Source organism: Anas acuta, chromosome 5, assembly GCF_963932015.1.
Source record: "Anas acuta chromosome 5, bAnaAcu1.1, whole genome shotgun sequence".
NCBI classification, from domain to species: Eukaryota; Metazoa; Chordata; class Aves; order Anseriformes; family Anatidae; genus Anas; species Anas acuta.
In genome coordinates, this window is record NC_088983.1 from 41,724,373 (window position 1) to 41,740,987 (window position 16,615).

The window sequence follows — 16,615 nt, forward strand, 5'->3', positions numbered from 1 at the left end:
TTGAATCAAAAAAACCTCTTTCCAAATGCCTGTCTTCCACTTCCCAAAGCAACATCTAGAAATCACATGTAAGCAATAGAGAGGCCTATTCCAAACAAAAAATAAACTACTTCATACAAGATAATACTGGGAAGAATCTCATTACAGTCTTTGCAAATTTTAATTTGTTCTTTGTTCTGAGAATTAGCACCCACTCCTTTCATCAGTTCTCATTATCACTATAATTAATGTCATTAAGCAAGTTACAGAAAACCGCATAGACTATGTAACTCCACAGACTACACCCTTACACCATACTCAACACAAAAAATAGTTCTGGAAAAGAAGAATCAGGCCAGTAGGAGGAAGTGTGTGTGTGTGCACGTGTAGTAAATTCAGGAAGTCAATGAAGAGGGTCTCCAGTTCCACAGGATGACACCTATTCACTTAAGGATAAGCTCTTAAGCACTTTCTGCAGAAACAGCATGAATTTCACTTTCTTCACTTGCATCCCTTAGGAAGGACTAAGGCTCAATTAATAAGCTTGTAAACAAACCCTTCAAGTTCATTCATCTTCAGTTCCGGTTGGGAAGAAGTTAGGTCTTTTTTTTTTTTTTTTTTTTTTTTTTAAGAGAATATGTATAGTTACAGTTACATCTTTGATGTGCATATCTAGAACATTACGTAAGCATATATTGTAATCATTTATTTAAAACATACTGGTTTGGTATTAGAAGTTAAACCATCCAAGAGGAAATTACTGTGCATATCCCCCAGAAAAGTCAAAAGAATATCACTTAAAACAAAGGCTACTTTAAAACATAAAGGGCACAAAGTGACAAGCTTCCTCCATAATCTGACAGTGCTAAGGTTTCAGAATGATTTGAATCTATTGCTTTGGTTAATTACCCGGGGAAAATGGAGGGGAAGAGTTGCAAATTCTAAACTGATTGTAATGTAATTCAAGATATATCCTCAGGTATACATTGTTTGGCTTGCTTGGCTATACTGATGCCCTGTTTTCTCCAGTGAGGATGAATTTGAAATCTGTTACATACTTCCCTGTATTTTTCATGCACATCTCTGATACTGCAGGTTTCAGACTAACTGGATTTTGGTGTGTTGTTGGCCCATCTCTGGGCTTACTAGGAGAACTAGCAGAACTGCAGATGCTGAGCGTCTGAACCAGTGAACTACTAACTAACAGAAGAGCTTCTAAAGTCAATGAATAGTGTTATTTCTGGTCACTGAATTTCTCTGTTTGCCTCAAAGTAATTGACCAACTAGAATAAACTAGTAAACCAAACTAACTTCATGGCACTACGTATCATGAAGGAGGGCTGCCTTTAACTGGAGATATTTCAAAGTTGCAATGACAGTTATTTTTCTATTTTTACTCAGCACAGGAAGCATGCCTCTGTAAGATAAATACATTTTGAGGTTTTAAATATAATGTAATCCAAAAGCTTTTGAAGATGATGGAAAGAAGATTAATGGAACAGGAAGGAAAAAAAAGGACATTTAGAAGAAAATTTTGTGCCTTTTATCTTAGTTTTAGAAGACACTAAAAGCAAAATATGATTGACAGAACAGCTCTGACTGCAAAGTTGGTGGTAACCTCAGTGTCACTACCTAAAACGTATGCGCCAAACTGGAGATGATCCCCCCTTCCCCAGGTTTTACCATTGGTATTTTAGAAGAAAGGGATGGAAGACAAAGTTACAGCAAAATTTTGCTGTAAAAGCAAAGGTGGGTGCACAAAATGTACTTCTGATGGTGTACTGGAATAGATACTAGTTTTATAAGATAGAACTACCAGAAAGATTTGAGTAAGGCTGGCAGCATCTGTATTTGATATCTTGGGGGAAAACAAACAAATCAAACCCCAAGCCAGCCTGTGCATCTCAGCTTAGAGATATCAAATGTTACAAAACTCACTGAAAAAGCAAAAGTAACTTTTTATTCCAGCTGAGTGGAACAGAGAAGGCATAAAAGGTTTTAGAAGTGTTCTGGTTTAGAGCAGATAAAAAGGTGACTATTTTTAGAAATAAGGTAACCTATCTTCCGTAAGATTTATTTTCCCAAAGAATATTTTGTGAAATAAGTGAAAAATCCTCCCCCAAAGCAGTGTTTGTGGTTCATGAAGCAGATGGTAAACAACAATTCTATATATCGACCAGATGGTGTCCCCCTGCGTCTGCCCTCTCCCTTTATTTCTTTCTTTTTAAACGTGATGTCTAATACTGGATAGACATCAGATGGATACCTTAGGATAAACAAATTATGAAAATAAAACTTAACTGATTTCTGTCAAGATCAAAGTAAATTTCAAAAAACCTACAGGAATTTGGTAATAAACACTTTTGGGAACACTTGTTAGGAAATGACCCTGTAGAACAGATTTGTGTGGGAAATATTCCAGGCAGCCCAGAAATATTTTTGGAAACAAATTGAATGCTACTAAGAGGGGGAGAAAAATGACTTCTCACAAGGCAGATAGGGGATATTACCTCTAGAACTAAACATAAGAAAAAAATATTGTAAGAATTTGAAGTGGTGCTTGATGGAGAAACTGTGAAGCCTGTATTTCACCACTGTGAAATCAGCGTATTCAGACCCATGATTTCAAGATGTAGATAGGTACCAAGCTCATTTGAACATAAAATAACTCAGGTGAAAATCATTTCATGTCCAACTGCATGGTTGTGTACTCCAGCTTCAATTGTAAGTGCTCCAGCTTCAACTGACTTACCTCCCATAATTTTAGATTGGCAGTTGATAAATTCTGGTTTCTTGTCTGTCAGGTATCGCTGACAAGTGTGATGAAGAACCTGAAAGAATGTGCATTTTTCTGAAGCTGTGCTTGCTACCCACTGGTCAAAAGCATTTTCAAATAGTAAATCAAATTCTGGGGAATCCTAGAAGAAAAAAAAACACATTACTACTACTTCGGTTTTATTAATGATTTGGAAAAAGATGTAGAACTGCCATTGTTTAAAAAGCAGTTATGTAGGAAAAAAAGACAAAGATCATGCAACTAAAGACCATCCTGCGATTATTGTTCTTTTGCACATTTTTGGATGAAAACACAGGCAGGATATTTTTCTCACATACATTTTTTTCTTTTAGTGAGGAATATTCAGCTATGAAAAAAATACCTGAAAATAATGGGTTTTAGACCAAGGAATTAGAAGTTGGAATCTCATAAGAAATCATTTTTAGCTACAGCTATATAGTTACTATGTTTCTTCTGTATTAACATAGGCATTTTTATTTTAATGTGTTCAGCCTCTCAGTCTCAAAATTGCTCTCGCAATGTATTATAGAAGATGTGGTTCTGCTCTTTATATTCACCCAAAAAAGGAAAATAAATAGCAAGTTGCAGTTATTGTGTTTAACTTATTACCATAAACTGTTGTATAGATCTCAGGATAACAAGAACAAAAGAGCAGTGCCAGAATAAAATAACACCCCACCTCCGTACCATGCATCAACAACAAAAGTAAATGGATTCTGTAAGAGTACTGCTGCTATACATTTAGTGATATTTGCTAGAATTCATTTCGTAAACTAATACAAAAAACTATTTTGAGTCAGTGGCACTAGGAATCACAGGAAAACAAGTCCTAAAGGAATGTGTATAAGTTGAAGAATTTGATAGGACTTTCAATGTGAAAGTACCTCAAGCTGCTATTTAGAGAGTTGCTTAACAGTTGATGGGAAAGGGCCTAAAACTCATATCCCATATCTGCATTATCATTGCTCTCATTTTCAGTGCTCCTTTACTCAAAGAAAATTCCACAAAACTCCAAAGGCTTCATTTTTGTTAACAAGACTATACTGAAACACCACTAAGCCGCTAAGATTTAGGCAGCTGATCAGAGTACAGCCCTGAGCAAACCAATGGAGTTATCTACAAACATTCTGCTGTACAACGAACACAGTTAAGTTGCTTTGTGATCATTTTCTGATTTGTATTCGTAAGCTTATTACATATTTGTGTGGCTTTGTCAAGACAGCTCAAGGCACTCTGTATATTCCACATTAAAAAAATATGTTTGAGGCAAAAATTCTGGAAGGAGTTCCAAAACACTTTGTGGGGTTTTGTTTGCTTTAATTTTTGTTTTAAATCAAAAAGAAAAAATTGCTTTAAATTTAAACTAGCAAATAAACTACATCACAGCCCTTTGTACAGAATGATAAAAACTGCAGAAGAATCTGAGGAGAGGACTGTCCTAGAAAAAAAAGCAAGATTCAAAATATTTCCATGCACTTGAACCTCAGTAACCTCTCTTGTCTTTGCTTCTGCTTACTTCTCTTACAACAGAGCTGCATGCCAAAATGGAACCCGAGAGGCTTATAGCTGAAGACAAGACAAACACAGCTCTTATTTTTCTTTACAAAGAAGAGAGTGAACAGGAGGAAGAGTAGGGGAAGACAGGAAGGAAAGAAGAAAATACCTGATTATGAGCTTTGGCCTCCTCCCATCTTTCCCATTAAAATCTATTTCACATACCATACTAAGTTATTTCTTTTTTGAGAATTTGCATTTAATCCTGTATCTCATCATTCCATCTGCCATTTGAATAATGAAAGATGTAACTGATTTGTGAATCAGGTGTTAAAAGTTCAGTTTTCATTTGCCATAACCGTTCAGACTTACCCGGTTAGGATCTATACCATTGACCTGGCGTAGCTGCTCGAGCATCCACTGCGTTCTCCTGACAAAAGATGTAGAGCCTTCAAATTGCTTGACCTTCGTAATAGAAGCTTGAGCTGGTTTCTTGTTTGTCACTAAACATATAAAAGAAAAAGCATGCAACTGAAATGGATTTAATATTTCAGAAACGTGTTGTTTAGTTCACCATATCAGTAGCAATTTTGACAGTGTATTTTCTATATGTGATGGTACAATTTCTCAAAAGCGTTATACAACTCATAATTAGATACACTACAGCCATTATCAGCTTTATTTCCCAACGGTTTGTAAAAAACATAACTAAAGCTGAGCTCTTCCTGTCTGCATTTTTACTGTGACCTTAGTATTTTTGTTTCACCATGCTAATTAGCTAATGTTTAAGTATGCTTTGAATGCCTGATGCTGAGTTAAAGATGCTAATTCTCAAATACAGCCTCTTATTCGTTTATTTCTCTCTCTTTTTTTTTTTTTTTTCCTTTTTGAGATAAGAGAACAAACGTGACAACTGTCCATATACGCATGAATGTATTTATTTAACTGTTACTTTGGACTGACTTCAATATTGGTGAAGGACTGAAAAAGCTACAGGTTTCTCCAGTCTTTTCATAAGATGCTACATGTAGCTCTCATTCATCTAACATCTATGACATCAATTCCCATGTTACAGTCAGACTTAAGTATACACACTTACTGCACTAAGATAGTAAACCCACCAAACCAACAACAGCCTGTGGAAACCGTTCCATCCTGTTCCTCCAAATAGTAGGTACCATAATCGAAGCCCATAAAAAAGAACAGTCTTGCATGTTACAAACAAAGTATGTTAAAAATTATAAACAATGGGAATAAGTCATACATGAAAGTTCTGCTTTTGGGGGAAAAAAAAAGTCAATATAAAATACTCAAAATAGTGCATCCTTAACTCAGCATCAGGTATTCAAAGAGTACTTAAACATTACAGCTAACTTTTCAACAGCAGGAAAAATGGCTTCCTGTACTATATAAATGCATTTTCTTTTCATCAGTATAACTACACATACTTTAAACCACTGTAAATTTGTTTAAAACAATTTTAGGTGTTTTATATAATCACACTCACTATTACATTCATGTTATTTTTCTGCTGATGTATGTTAAGTCAACTTAAAAACATATTTTCACTCTCAGTGAAAAAATAATTTTTTTTTGAATGATTGTACCACACAGTATACTAAGGCTAGTGTGTTATTTGTTTTCCATGCTAAGATCTATTTCCTAAAATCCTTTTAATCCATATGGCCCTCCAAAAAGAGTAATATTGGGAATGGTTACTTTCCTCTTTGGTTTTAGATGCTGGCAGTTAAAGAAGGCTTCTTAAATAATCAAGACTTATGTAGTAAGGATTGCTTCTTTTTGTGCACTCACTTTACCCAAATTACCAGGAAAACTAACAAGCTAACAGGCTTCTAAAGCTGAAGACACATACTGCATATGCTTCTGCACTCAGGGGCACAGGTGTACAGTAACTAAATATTGATATAATGCCTCATCATTGCACATGGTGAAAAGAGCTAACATTGCTTTTTAGGATGAAAATTTACTATTGCAGAGGTCCATGGCTTGATGTTCAATGTACTTTAGAACAGAATTTCTGATTAATATGATAAGTTCTTTTTCAATATCTCAGATTTACGTATTTTCAGTGTATGGCTATGGTAAAAGCTTAAGCAGCTTTACGGGAACTTAATTTGTTATTAACAGAAAATTTATTTACATGGAAGATTTAGTACATTAAATCAAATCAGATATTAATGTTCTACATGGTAGATAATTGTTTCTGAGAAATTACCTCAGACTAGAAAGCACAGCTGGACTCAATAAATTGACAAGATTATTGATGACAATATAATGAACACATTGCCAGAAGTCTCTTAATCAGCAGCTGAAACACTGAGAATCAAATTGACATAGCATGTGATTCAGAATCGCAGGTCAAATGTTACAGAACAGGGGAAATCAACACAGTATCAGAAAAGTAGCAGCAAACTTAGATCAGAATAACTATTGAAATGCAAAGACTAGAAGTGAGTGAGATGAGTATTAAAGATTCAGTGATTGCTCAATGGTCTCCATGCTTGGACCTCTCTGAAATATGAAACTTTAGTTCCATACATTTTCTCTTATGTTGGACTCAGTTCCATATATTTTCTATGTAATACTAATAGTAGAAGGCTATCTAAGAGTGGCTCAAATTTTAGGATCTCTGGTTTATTCCTTCTGTGGTTTATTCACTTCTATGAAAATTTACACAATAACATACAGCTGAATTAGACATGTTAAAAGTAAAAACGTGCATACTATATGTAAGCCACGTATAGAATCAACACCAGCAGTGTTGCAAAACAAAGCATTTAAAAATAGGAAGCACTAAACAAAACAATCGTATAATCAAATGTTATTTTTTTTCTCAGAATCTTATGGATAACAGATTGTGAGATCTACAACCCTAAATTTGATTTCAACAAACTTCTCACTGCTCTGAAGGCTCATACGTGACATACATTCTGGTGTTTTTGCAAAACAGAGGTACTTTATTCTTTCAAGGTGAAAAATATCAGATTTTACAGATTTGATGGTGAAACAATGTCAAAAACTCCATGTATTGCTTGACTAATTTTACATTTTCCTATTTGAATAATCTAATTATTTAAATTTCTCTGTATAGCACTTTTAACAATCAATGAACAGCAGCTTTCTCTTCAGCTGGAGCTGCTAGTAGTCACCATTTCAGCAAAAAGATCACATTGAGTGTCTAAGCTTCAGCAAGTCTTGAAAATTCCTATTAGTGATAAAGTATAAAAACATCTTGAGTGGAAGACTGGTCCTATATCACCCACAACACACTAAAGCTTGGAAAGGCTGAGTCCTACAGAACTTATAAGGCTCTTGAACATCTCAGTTGTTGTTTTAGATAAAAATTTGGTCTTAAGTTAGCTGTTGTACCACTCTTGGAATACTGGCAGTTTGCCTTAGGTCTCTCATTTGTAATTATTGTCTGTAGCAAAATAGACTTAGTTGGATTTCACCTTTTGTGTCTCTGTATTAGGGGAAAAAGCTAGATGTTCCAGAACATTCTAAGCACAACTACCAACAAACCCACCAAACATGCTTTAAAGCCTTCATTTAAAGCCTCCATGACAGCTTGACAGTAGCATGGAAGTCATTAAAACTCTGCACAGACTCCCTTGAAGCTGGAAAAGCCATCCTCACCAGCTGCTCATTACATTGCTTTGCAAACTACAGCACTTTCACACAAGCCACTGAGTGGGTGTTAAATTGCAAACATGTAAGAAATCTTTTCATAGACCTGAAAAAATTTGAAAAAAAAATGGAAGCAATTCCATGCTCCTAGCCACACTTTCTGACAAGTCATACAGATGTGTTTGCTAAAATCTTTATCTACCTTAATAAAAGACAATGTTAAAATTATGCTTCAATTTTGTGTGTGTGTGTGTGTGTGTGCGTACGTGTGTGTGTGTGTGTGTTACTGTTTGCTTTTGTTTGTTTGCTTTGGTAGAAGAACATTAGACCTTGAAAATATGAAGTTGGAACAGTGCGGACAAAACATATTTGCTTGAAAAATCATCAATAGATAGGTCCACACAGTATTTATGTGCATCTGATGATGACACAGGGAAAACAGATTTATGTATCTGATTTCTGGGAATATACACTTAACATTAAGTTAAGAAAGAATGTGTGAAAAGTCAACTATAGCAATTTACAACTGAAGACACTGAGCACCTTTCCTTAAAAGAAAAAAAAAAAAAAGAAAAAAACACCACCACAACAGTATATTAACAAATAACCAAAAAGCACTCAGCCAGAAACAGCATTACTTCTGGGATTTAAGACATTACTAACTCTTTTGTGTCATAAATAAAAACAAGACACAGCATTAAGTTTCAAAGAGGTTGTTAAAGTTTAAGGACATGTATTTAAGTAAAACACTCTGTTTCAAAAGCAGAACAAAACTAAGAGGCAGAAATAATTAAGTTTAGATCATGTTGTGACAGTTAATAAAGTCACTGCTCCCATAATTTAGAGCACACTAAAATGAATGTATTTGAACTCCAGACCTAAGCTAGAATCCAGTGCCACATGTCACTAGAATCAATGAATCTATACAGCTCTTCACACAGAAAGAAAGCTAAGGCAGACAAAAGTCACAGTCAAAATTCATTGCATCTGCAACCCAGAATATATTTTTTTTGTCAGTTTTCTGAAATGTACATCATGTACAGAAAAGACAAAACGATGAGAAGTGATAATTTCTTAAATACCTGCAACGAAATACCTGTTCCTGAGTTATAGTGTGAAGGTTCTAAACCATCCCATTATGAAATTTACTGTACCATATTTGAAATGCATATCTAAAAAACATCTTTACTTGAAGCCTTGACTCTGTATATCCGTGTTTAGCTTTGGATGTTCTTTAAATTTGGGTATGTTTATTAAATAACTTTTAAACTCTTTAGGTAATTAGGAATCTTATGAAAAATGGTTTGATTGCCTCACAGAATTTCTAGTCATATCTCAGTGTATTTCTAAACTGCTGAGTGATTGAAGTATCTACTGAAGGGAGAAATTAAGTACACTCTTGAAGCAGTTAGCGATTGCTGCATCTGTTCACATTATAACAGGATTTTTTAAATTTTTATTTTTTAAATAACTGGACACTACACAAGTACTCCATAGCTCTTACAGTAGCCCAAGCTTTTATTGCTATTGTGTCACTAGTTCTTCAGAAAAGGTAATAGTGCAAATGAAGTAGGAGAAAAAAAAATAAAATTAGTAAAAAGTTACTTTAATTTGTAAGACTGACAGACTGAAGCTTGCTTTTGAGTGAAGAGTTCTACTGAATATACTTGGCTGTATCTGTAGTTCAATACAAAACTACCTATCAATTTAATGTTAGGTCAACATAAGCTAGCTGTATATCACATCCTGTAGAGCTGCAGTGGATATTCATCCCTCAGCTCACAAATAACCAATGATGAAAAGTAGCTGTTAATAATAACAGATAATAATAACAATAATATAATATCATTATATAATCATATATTATATATCATATAATATAATTTATAGCATAATAATATATATTATATGACATAATTATATAATATATAATAATAATGTATAATATATATCATATAATAATAATAATAACGATGGGGAAAATAATCTTTAAAATGCAAGAGAGCCTAAACACTTCTTTAAAATAAATCTTTGGTGAGGAAAATGTTGAACTGGATACCATGGCAATGCGATGCAAGTTCATTGTCACTGCATCTAGAATTTAATAATTCCTACCCTGTTGTAGAAATGTTGCCCTAAAGCAAAAACTTCTCAGAGTTAGATGCCAAGAGTTTTCGAAACTTTTCAGTCAATCACAATAAAAAGAGTAAATTTAAAAGAAGCAGCACATTTTTATTAACATAGTATTTAATATCAGATACAGATTTTATACAGATTTTCTAATAAATAAAAATGACTTGGCACTTGTGGTAGAAATGCTTTCTTTTTAAACCCCACTCCTAAAGAAAAAAAAAAGTAGGTTATGAACGGACCGTGAAAGAGGTAATTACTCCTCCATACTTTTCAGTTCTCCAGGGTTACATATTGAAAAGCTGCCTTTTCCCTCCAGAGTTCTGTTTGTGCAATTAAATCTAATTCTAATTCAACAAGTCCCTTCAGTACCAGCCTCCAAAGGAACAACCGTTTCATACGCTTGCAAAAGCTCATTGACTAAAATTCTGACAGTCTTGTGCAGAATTCTAGCAAGCTATGGCTACTAGTTAGTCAGGTGATCTGTAGTTTCTGACCTTCAAAAGAATAGTGACCTTTCTTTTCCTCTGTTCAATTGCTTCTCCATTGCACAAGTCTGAGGTTTTGTATTCAGAGAACAAGGCAAGAGTAACTGGTAGAAATGTCTCAAATGTTTAAAGAAACACACGACAGATTTCATTTTGGAAATGGACAAAGGCTCAAATAAAAGACTTCCCGAATTTCCCCAAATAGCTTTTCAACAGTCAGGCAAATAAAGCTGATTAATTAAATAAGGTGCATTCTAGCATACTTAGGTACTAATGAATAAGGACCAGATGCATGAAATTTTCTTCGCATACCATGTGGATTTCAGGAAAACTATTTCTAGGCAGCTTCACATGACAGTTGTGAGCTTTGCTATGAATTCCAGTTTTCAGTTTGAATACCGAAATTTACATTATATTTTCACAAAGCATTTTCAACTAAATACTGATTTAACACAGGGACCAAATTAATTCTTGCAGAACTTTGAGCCTTACCACTGTGGTTGTCCAACTTCCTGCAACCTTGAGACCCACCACTATTCTTAGACCTCAGCTACTAATACAAAGAGATGCTCTGAGACGGTGCTACTGAGTAGCCAGGTCACCTCCAAAATTAATTTTAGGCACAGAAAAAAAAAAAAAAATGCTCGCAACTGAAAATAGGTAGTTCCACTAAGAGTTCTATGCAGATACAGTTCTTCAGAACTGCATATAGTTATTTGTATATAGTATATAGTTCTTGGGACTAGTTGTAAAAAAAAAAAAACAAACGTTTTTTCTGGGGAACAGGTTTCATTTAAAAAGTGTGTGGGACAGAAGAGATCCCAGGTTAGATACCTGAACAATATAGGGTATTAACAGAATGAGAAGAGAACATACGCAGGATCTTCCAGAACCTTATACTTTTCCAGAACCTTATAGACTTTACCTCTCCATCACCTCCCCCAAAGTCGCAAAATACCTACTAAACTTTCACCTCAATATTATTCTCATCCTTATTTTGCATTGGTAGTTATCACAAGCACTGCACAAATTAAAACTTGTGTTCTTGGCCTTGCACTCCCACAAGTCCTGACTTTCTGCATCTTGCACTTCCTATTTACTCTTCCATTCAACAGTGTGAGCTGAGAAAGACTTGAATCCTTACCAAAAATAAGCAAAAGGAGCTAAAAATGAAGCAAGGGATAGGAGGCTTTTTTAAATGCCTGCTTGCTCCTCAAGGGTTGCCAGGTGTCAAAATGGCTTGTAAGTCACTTCATTTCTTAGAATTGCATTTCCTACTTTTACCCATTTTCCTCTTTCCTTTCTTCGGCAATTCTGCTTTTTGTCACCATCAGAAATGTAAAGAGCTAAAAGCATAGAACAGCTGCATAGCTCCCATCTTCTCCACTTACTAAATAGGGCAAGTGGATGTCAATGACCCTAAATACACAGCAGTTTAATCAAAGATGAATTTCTTCCATTTCTTCAGGCATGACAGTACATTTTGACACCAATTTGAAAAATACAAGGAAAAGTTTTCAAATGCAACAGAGGCAAACCAATCCTAAGTTTAAACACATACTTTTTCCCGGAGTCCTTCCCAGAAGGTCAAACAAAAAACAGTTTGTGTTACCCACCTGCTTAAATAAACACCTTCTGTATTACTGTCCAGAATAAGATGCCAGCCTCACTGCTTTCCAGATAAAATATATGGCAAGGGAAGCAATATGTATCTCTAAGTAAGATTTCATCCTACATTGTTCAAAATACAATTTAAGGAATATTTTTGTTGTGTCTTCAAAGGAAAAAAATACTTTGGGTTACAATACATACATGAAAACACAGTTTATGTTGCGTAAGACAATGTGAAGTGATATATGAGTGCGTGTATGCTTTCCAAACATACCACGAAGTGCATTAACAACAAACTCTTTCCCAGTACCAGTGCCCTTCCCTTCAGTTTTTCACCTGGTTCTCCATTTTTTATTTTCACAGAACAATGTATATACATGCCCTTATAAATGCTTTTTGTTATGCCTATTTAATCACTTTAACCCCCCCACTCCCATAACATCATATAAAATCCAGCCACTGCAGTTTGACAGCCTCTTTTTTTATTCCTACCAAACTTTTAAAGCTAGAGAAGTAGAAGCATTACAGTTATAAATTAATGGCTTTTTAAAATTATTCTTTATATAGTTTAATGTATTGATACCAAAGTAATTGTTTTTCATTTTGGCACTGTTGTATAAACAGATGCAGTTAACAGTGGAAGGAATGGCAGACTTTGTTTTATAGCCAGAGAAAATGCTTCTGCTTAACTGCAAATATTTGGAAAGGAATCTTATTAAACACATATTCACTTCCAGAATGATGACTGAACTTCCAGGTTTTGTTGGAATTGCCTTTTACTATTCCACATTGCAGAGCAGCCAACTTTCAAACTCTTCCCACCTCCTTTTTCCTGCATACAGATAGTCAACTGCAACTGGAATTATTTCCACTCAAATATAAAAAAAAAAAAAGAGTTCTTTAGATGTTTTTAAATTAAAATCTAGCTAAGAGGAACAAGATAGTGCTCAGACAGATCTATCTACCAAGGCATTGCGGCTGCACAAAAAGGTATTAGGTATGTCTGCCATGTCCCAGGGAAGAAAGATAACTTCCTTACAACCCAGGGACCAAAGTCATCATCAGAGACCTCTCAACCAGCCCAGAACTACTGTTGATCCTGGCTAAAAGCATTCTGCATTAGCATTTTACCTCATTCTAGCATGGTGGAGCCTCACCTCAAAACTAGAAGTTATTTGGTGACTGAGAATTAGCCTGCATCACTTACAGTTTCAATATTATTCACTTTCTTTTCATTAAAATGAAGATGGCAACCTACACAAACATTGCTGAGGATACTTTACATAGCCTTGCAAACACTCCTGCATACTTCAGAAAATCTCACTTCAATCTACTTTAGAAATCAAGTCTGAAAATATTGACCACACTGAATGTCCATGAATGTGTCTTGAGGTATTCTTTTTGCTACATTCTAGTCATTTCAGCACCAGCAACTATGGTTAAAGACAATACCACTTAAGTACTTCTCTTAAAAAGTGGAATTTGGCATAATTCCCATCCAATTTAACAGATGTGCATCCGCATGCAGGGAGTACACTAGGAATTACCTCATCAGCCTGAAAACAATGTTTGAACCTCACAGCAAGTGTCCTGAGGGGCAGGAAGAGGCTCTGGAAAACTGAAGTTCCAATTTGTTCTCAGTATCTCACAAAAAAGTACTGTATTAGGGAATAGTTTTCCATTTGTAAGTTTGCTTAGATAACTGGACAGTCTTCAGGTGCTGGAATAAATTGCTCAATGACTTAAGATTCTAGAATGTAAAAGGAACCATTGCAATAGAATATTCATTGCATAGAATAGATATTTGCAGGAGGTTTTTTTTAAAAAAATGATTTTTAAAACTGTGCTTTTTCCTTGATTTTGAATTAATCAAACACTTGAAAGACAGTAAAAGAGACTACCTGTAAATACTTTGCATAAATACTTTGCATACAGCAGATGCACCTAAGGATTCTACTGTAACTGTTCAATACAAAATCCTTATCTTCTACTACATAGGGGCCTAAGACAGAACCTTGGTGGAAAGATTCTTGCATATTCATGACTAAGTTTCTGATGACAATTCTACAAAAAAAAAAAATCACATTCACATGTGGCATGATAGCATCCAGTTCTCAGTATAAGCAACTATAAAAGTGCACTTCAACAATTTCAGATTATGAAGTTAAATCAAACAAAAAACCAGAAACCAAACCAAACCAAAAATTCACAAACACATCTGTGAAAGAATACAGAGTGTTACTGAAGGAAAAGACCAAGTAGGAAGAAAAATGAGTGGTCCAACAACTGCAGTACCAAGTTATCATCATACAATTTTAACTGAAGTCAGTTATTTAAATCTTATCCATTCACTAACAGAAAAAAAAAATAAATAATCTCAACCTAGAAAGTACTTTACCAGAGTATATATAACCCACAATGCATTTACACAATAGAAACCTAATATCCGTCCCTTCTTGCATTTTATGCCTAGAAGTGTAATAACTGCAATGAAGGGACGTTTTCACATGCTGACTTTTTTTTTTTAAGAGGTCTGAATTATTTTCTGCATACAACTAAAATGAATACAGCAAGCAATACCCACATTTCAGGTAGCGCACTGCCTGAGATGTAAAAGTAGGAAAATCTCTAAAGTGAGTATAATAATGAACATTCTGAACTTGTATTAAGTTCATAAAAATATGACTATCACCACTTCTTACCACCAGCACTGCTACTACTAGATTTAGGAGAATGTTCATCTGTTATATGTGTCTTCAAAATATCCAAATAATATTTTACGTATCAATAAGTCTTATTTTGATATCCTACCTATCCAACAGTATTCCACAGAGTAGTGTGTGTATGCGCACTTTTGAAATGCATTCATACCCGGCAATTTTTAACAGCTTTAAGAAGCATGAAAGCAACAAAACAACATTAGCCGCCAGTCCTTGCAAATTTACTTATTAAACACTATTGAGATGGTTAAGAGGTGAGACCAAAAAACTCCACAGTATGGAATACTGTGCAGTGTTTTACAGACAGTTCAGCAGACAGCATCCTTGTCACACTTCCAATGCCTATAGTGCTGTTCTTCTCCACCCACCAATAAGTCTCTTCAATCCTTGCTCTTGCAAACACCAAGTTCAATGGCAAAGCCCTCAACTTTTCAGTGGGTATCAACCAACACATATTCTTGACATGAACCACTAAATCAAGACTTCCTAAAACCTTCGCAAACATTCCCTACAGTTTCAGTTATCTGAATAGACATAGTATTGTTCCTTGCCAAGATATTCAGGCACTATTTCCTATTCAACACCATTTCAGGGTCAGAACTCATCACCACCTATTTTTATTCCAATTTAGTCTGCAAAGCACTTTGAGAGCATGGGATGGAAGGAATATTTAAAAATTTAAAGTCTTAAAGAATACAGTGATTTGAAAACCAAGTGGAACTGAAAGCTATGTTCAAAAATGCTGAAAATATATTTTCCAGAAAAAAGTGTCTTGCTGAACTAGGGCCCAATGTTTTGGTTGTGTATTTACCCTTTATCCCTTTCCACCATGCTTTATGTTCAATCTCCATTTAAAATTTGTGTAACAGTAACATTTTTAAACTTTCTTTGCACTTGATTTATCATAGCTACCCACTAAGATTGTTTCAGCTTGCAGACATGAGGGAGATAATTGAAGTGCCTAGAAACTGAAGCACACCTGTACTTTGGTACTTGTGCTATACTAACCCTCACTTAGAGACTGAGCTAGAAGCCTGTAATGCACTGCACTGAAAATGACCAAGGAGCTGCAGACAAATCCAGAAGTGAGTGATAAATACTGACTGCATGTTCCAAAATAATCAACATGTCCAAAAAGCAAGCTTCTGAGTTCCTGATCTCATTAATTGGAAGTGCATCTAAGCGATATGATTTTTGTGGGAAAGAAATAATTAGATAGCCAGTAAGACTTCAGGTCAGCAGATCAAGTGATACACATCTTCCATTTTCATACTAAAAGGTTGTAAAGAGAGAGCATAGAAGCATTGCTAGTATATGAACTAAGGAAAAGTATTCTATCACTAGTATGGATACAAACAAAAAAAGCTCCCCCAGAAAACTCTGCAGAATTCTTAGTTGAAGAAGAACAATATTTTGAAGAGTGTTCTTCTTCAAAAGCAAGTTAACATCTCGTTTCCTACTACACAGATAATTTATACTACACATATATTAAAGACTGCTTAGTTACTTCAATAGTTACTTCATAGCATTTGCTGAAATTAACAGCAAAACATGCTATGAGAAATAGTTTTTAGACATCTGGGATTACAGCACATCAGGTCTTACATAAACAGACACTCATTTTTCTTAATACTTGGATCCTAGGTATGCTTAAAGATCAAATGCTCAGAAGGAATCGATCCCTCATGAGACTCTAGAAATGTGTTTGAACTGCAAGAAAAATTTTCACTATACACTCTACATTACAA

At 34.8% G+C, this 16,615-nt stretch overlaps 1 protein-coding gene across 3 annotated transcripts in view; it reads right to left on the reverse strand.

Annotated features, from left to right (window-relative positions):
• STXBP6 (syntaxin binding protein 6) overlaps window positions 1-16,615 on the reverse strand; it is a 111,927-nt gene that overhangs the window by 18,064 nt on the left and 77,248 nt on the right. For all 3 annotated transcript variants that reach the window (XM_068684374.1, XM_068684375.1, XM_068684372.1), the window contains 2 exons: window positions 4,643-4,773; window positions 2,732-2,897 (listed from right to left, as the gene is read on the reverse strand). In XM_068684374.1, the coding sequence (XP_068540475.1) occupies window positions 2,732-2,897; window positions 4,643-4,773 (297 nt within the window). The remainder of the gene's footprint in view (window positions 1-2,731; window positions 2,898-4,642; window positions 4,774-16,615) is intronic.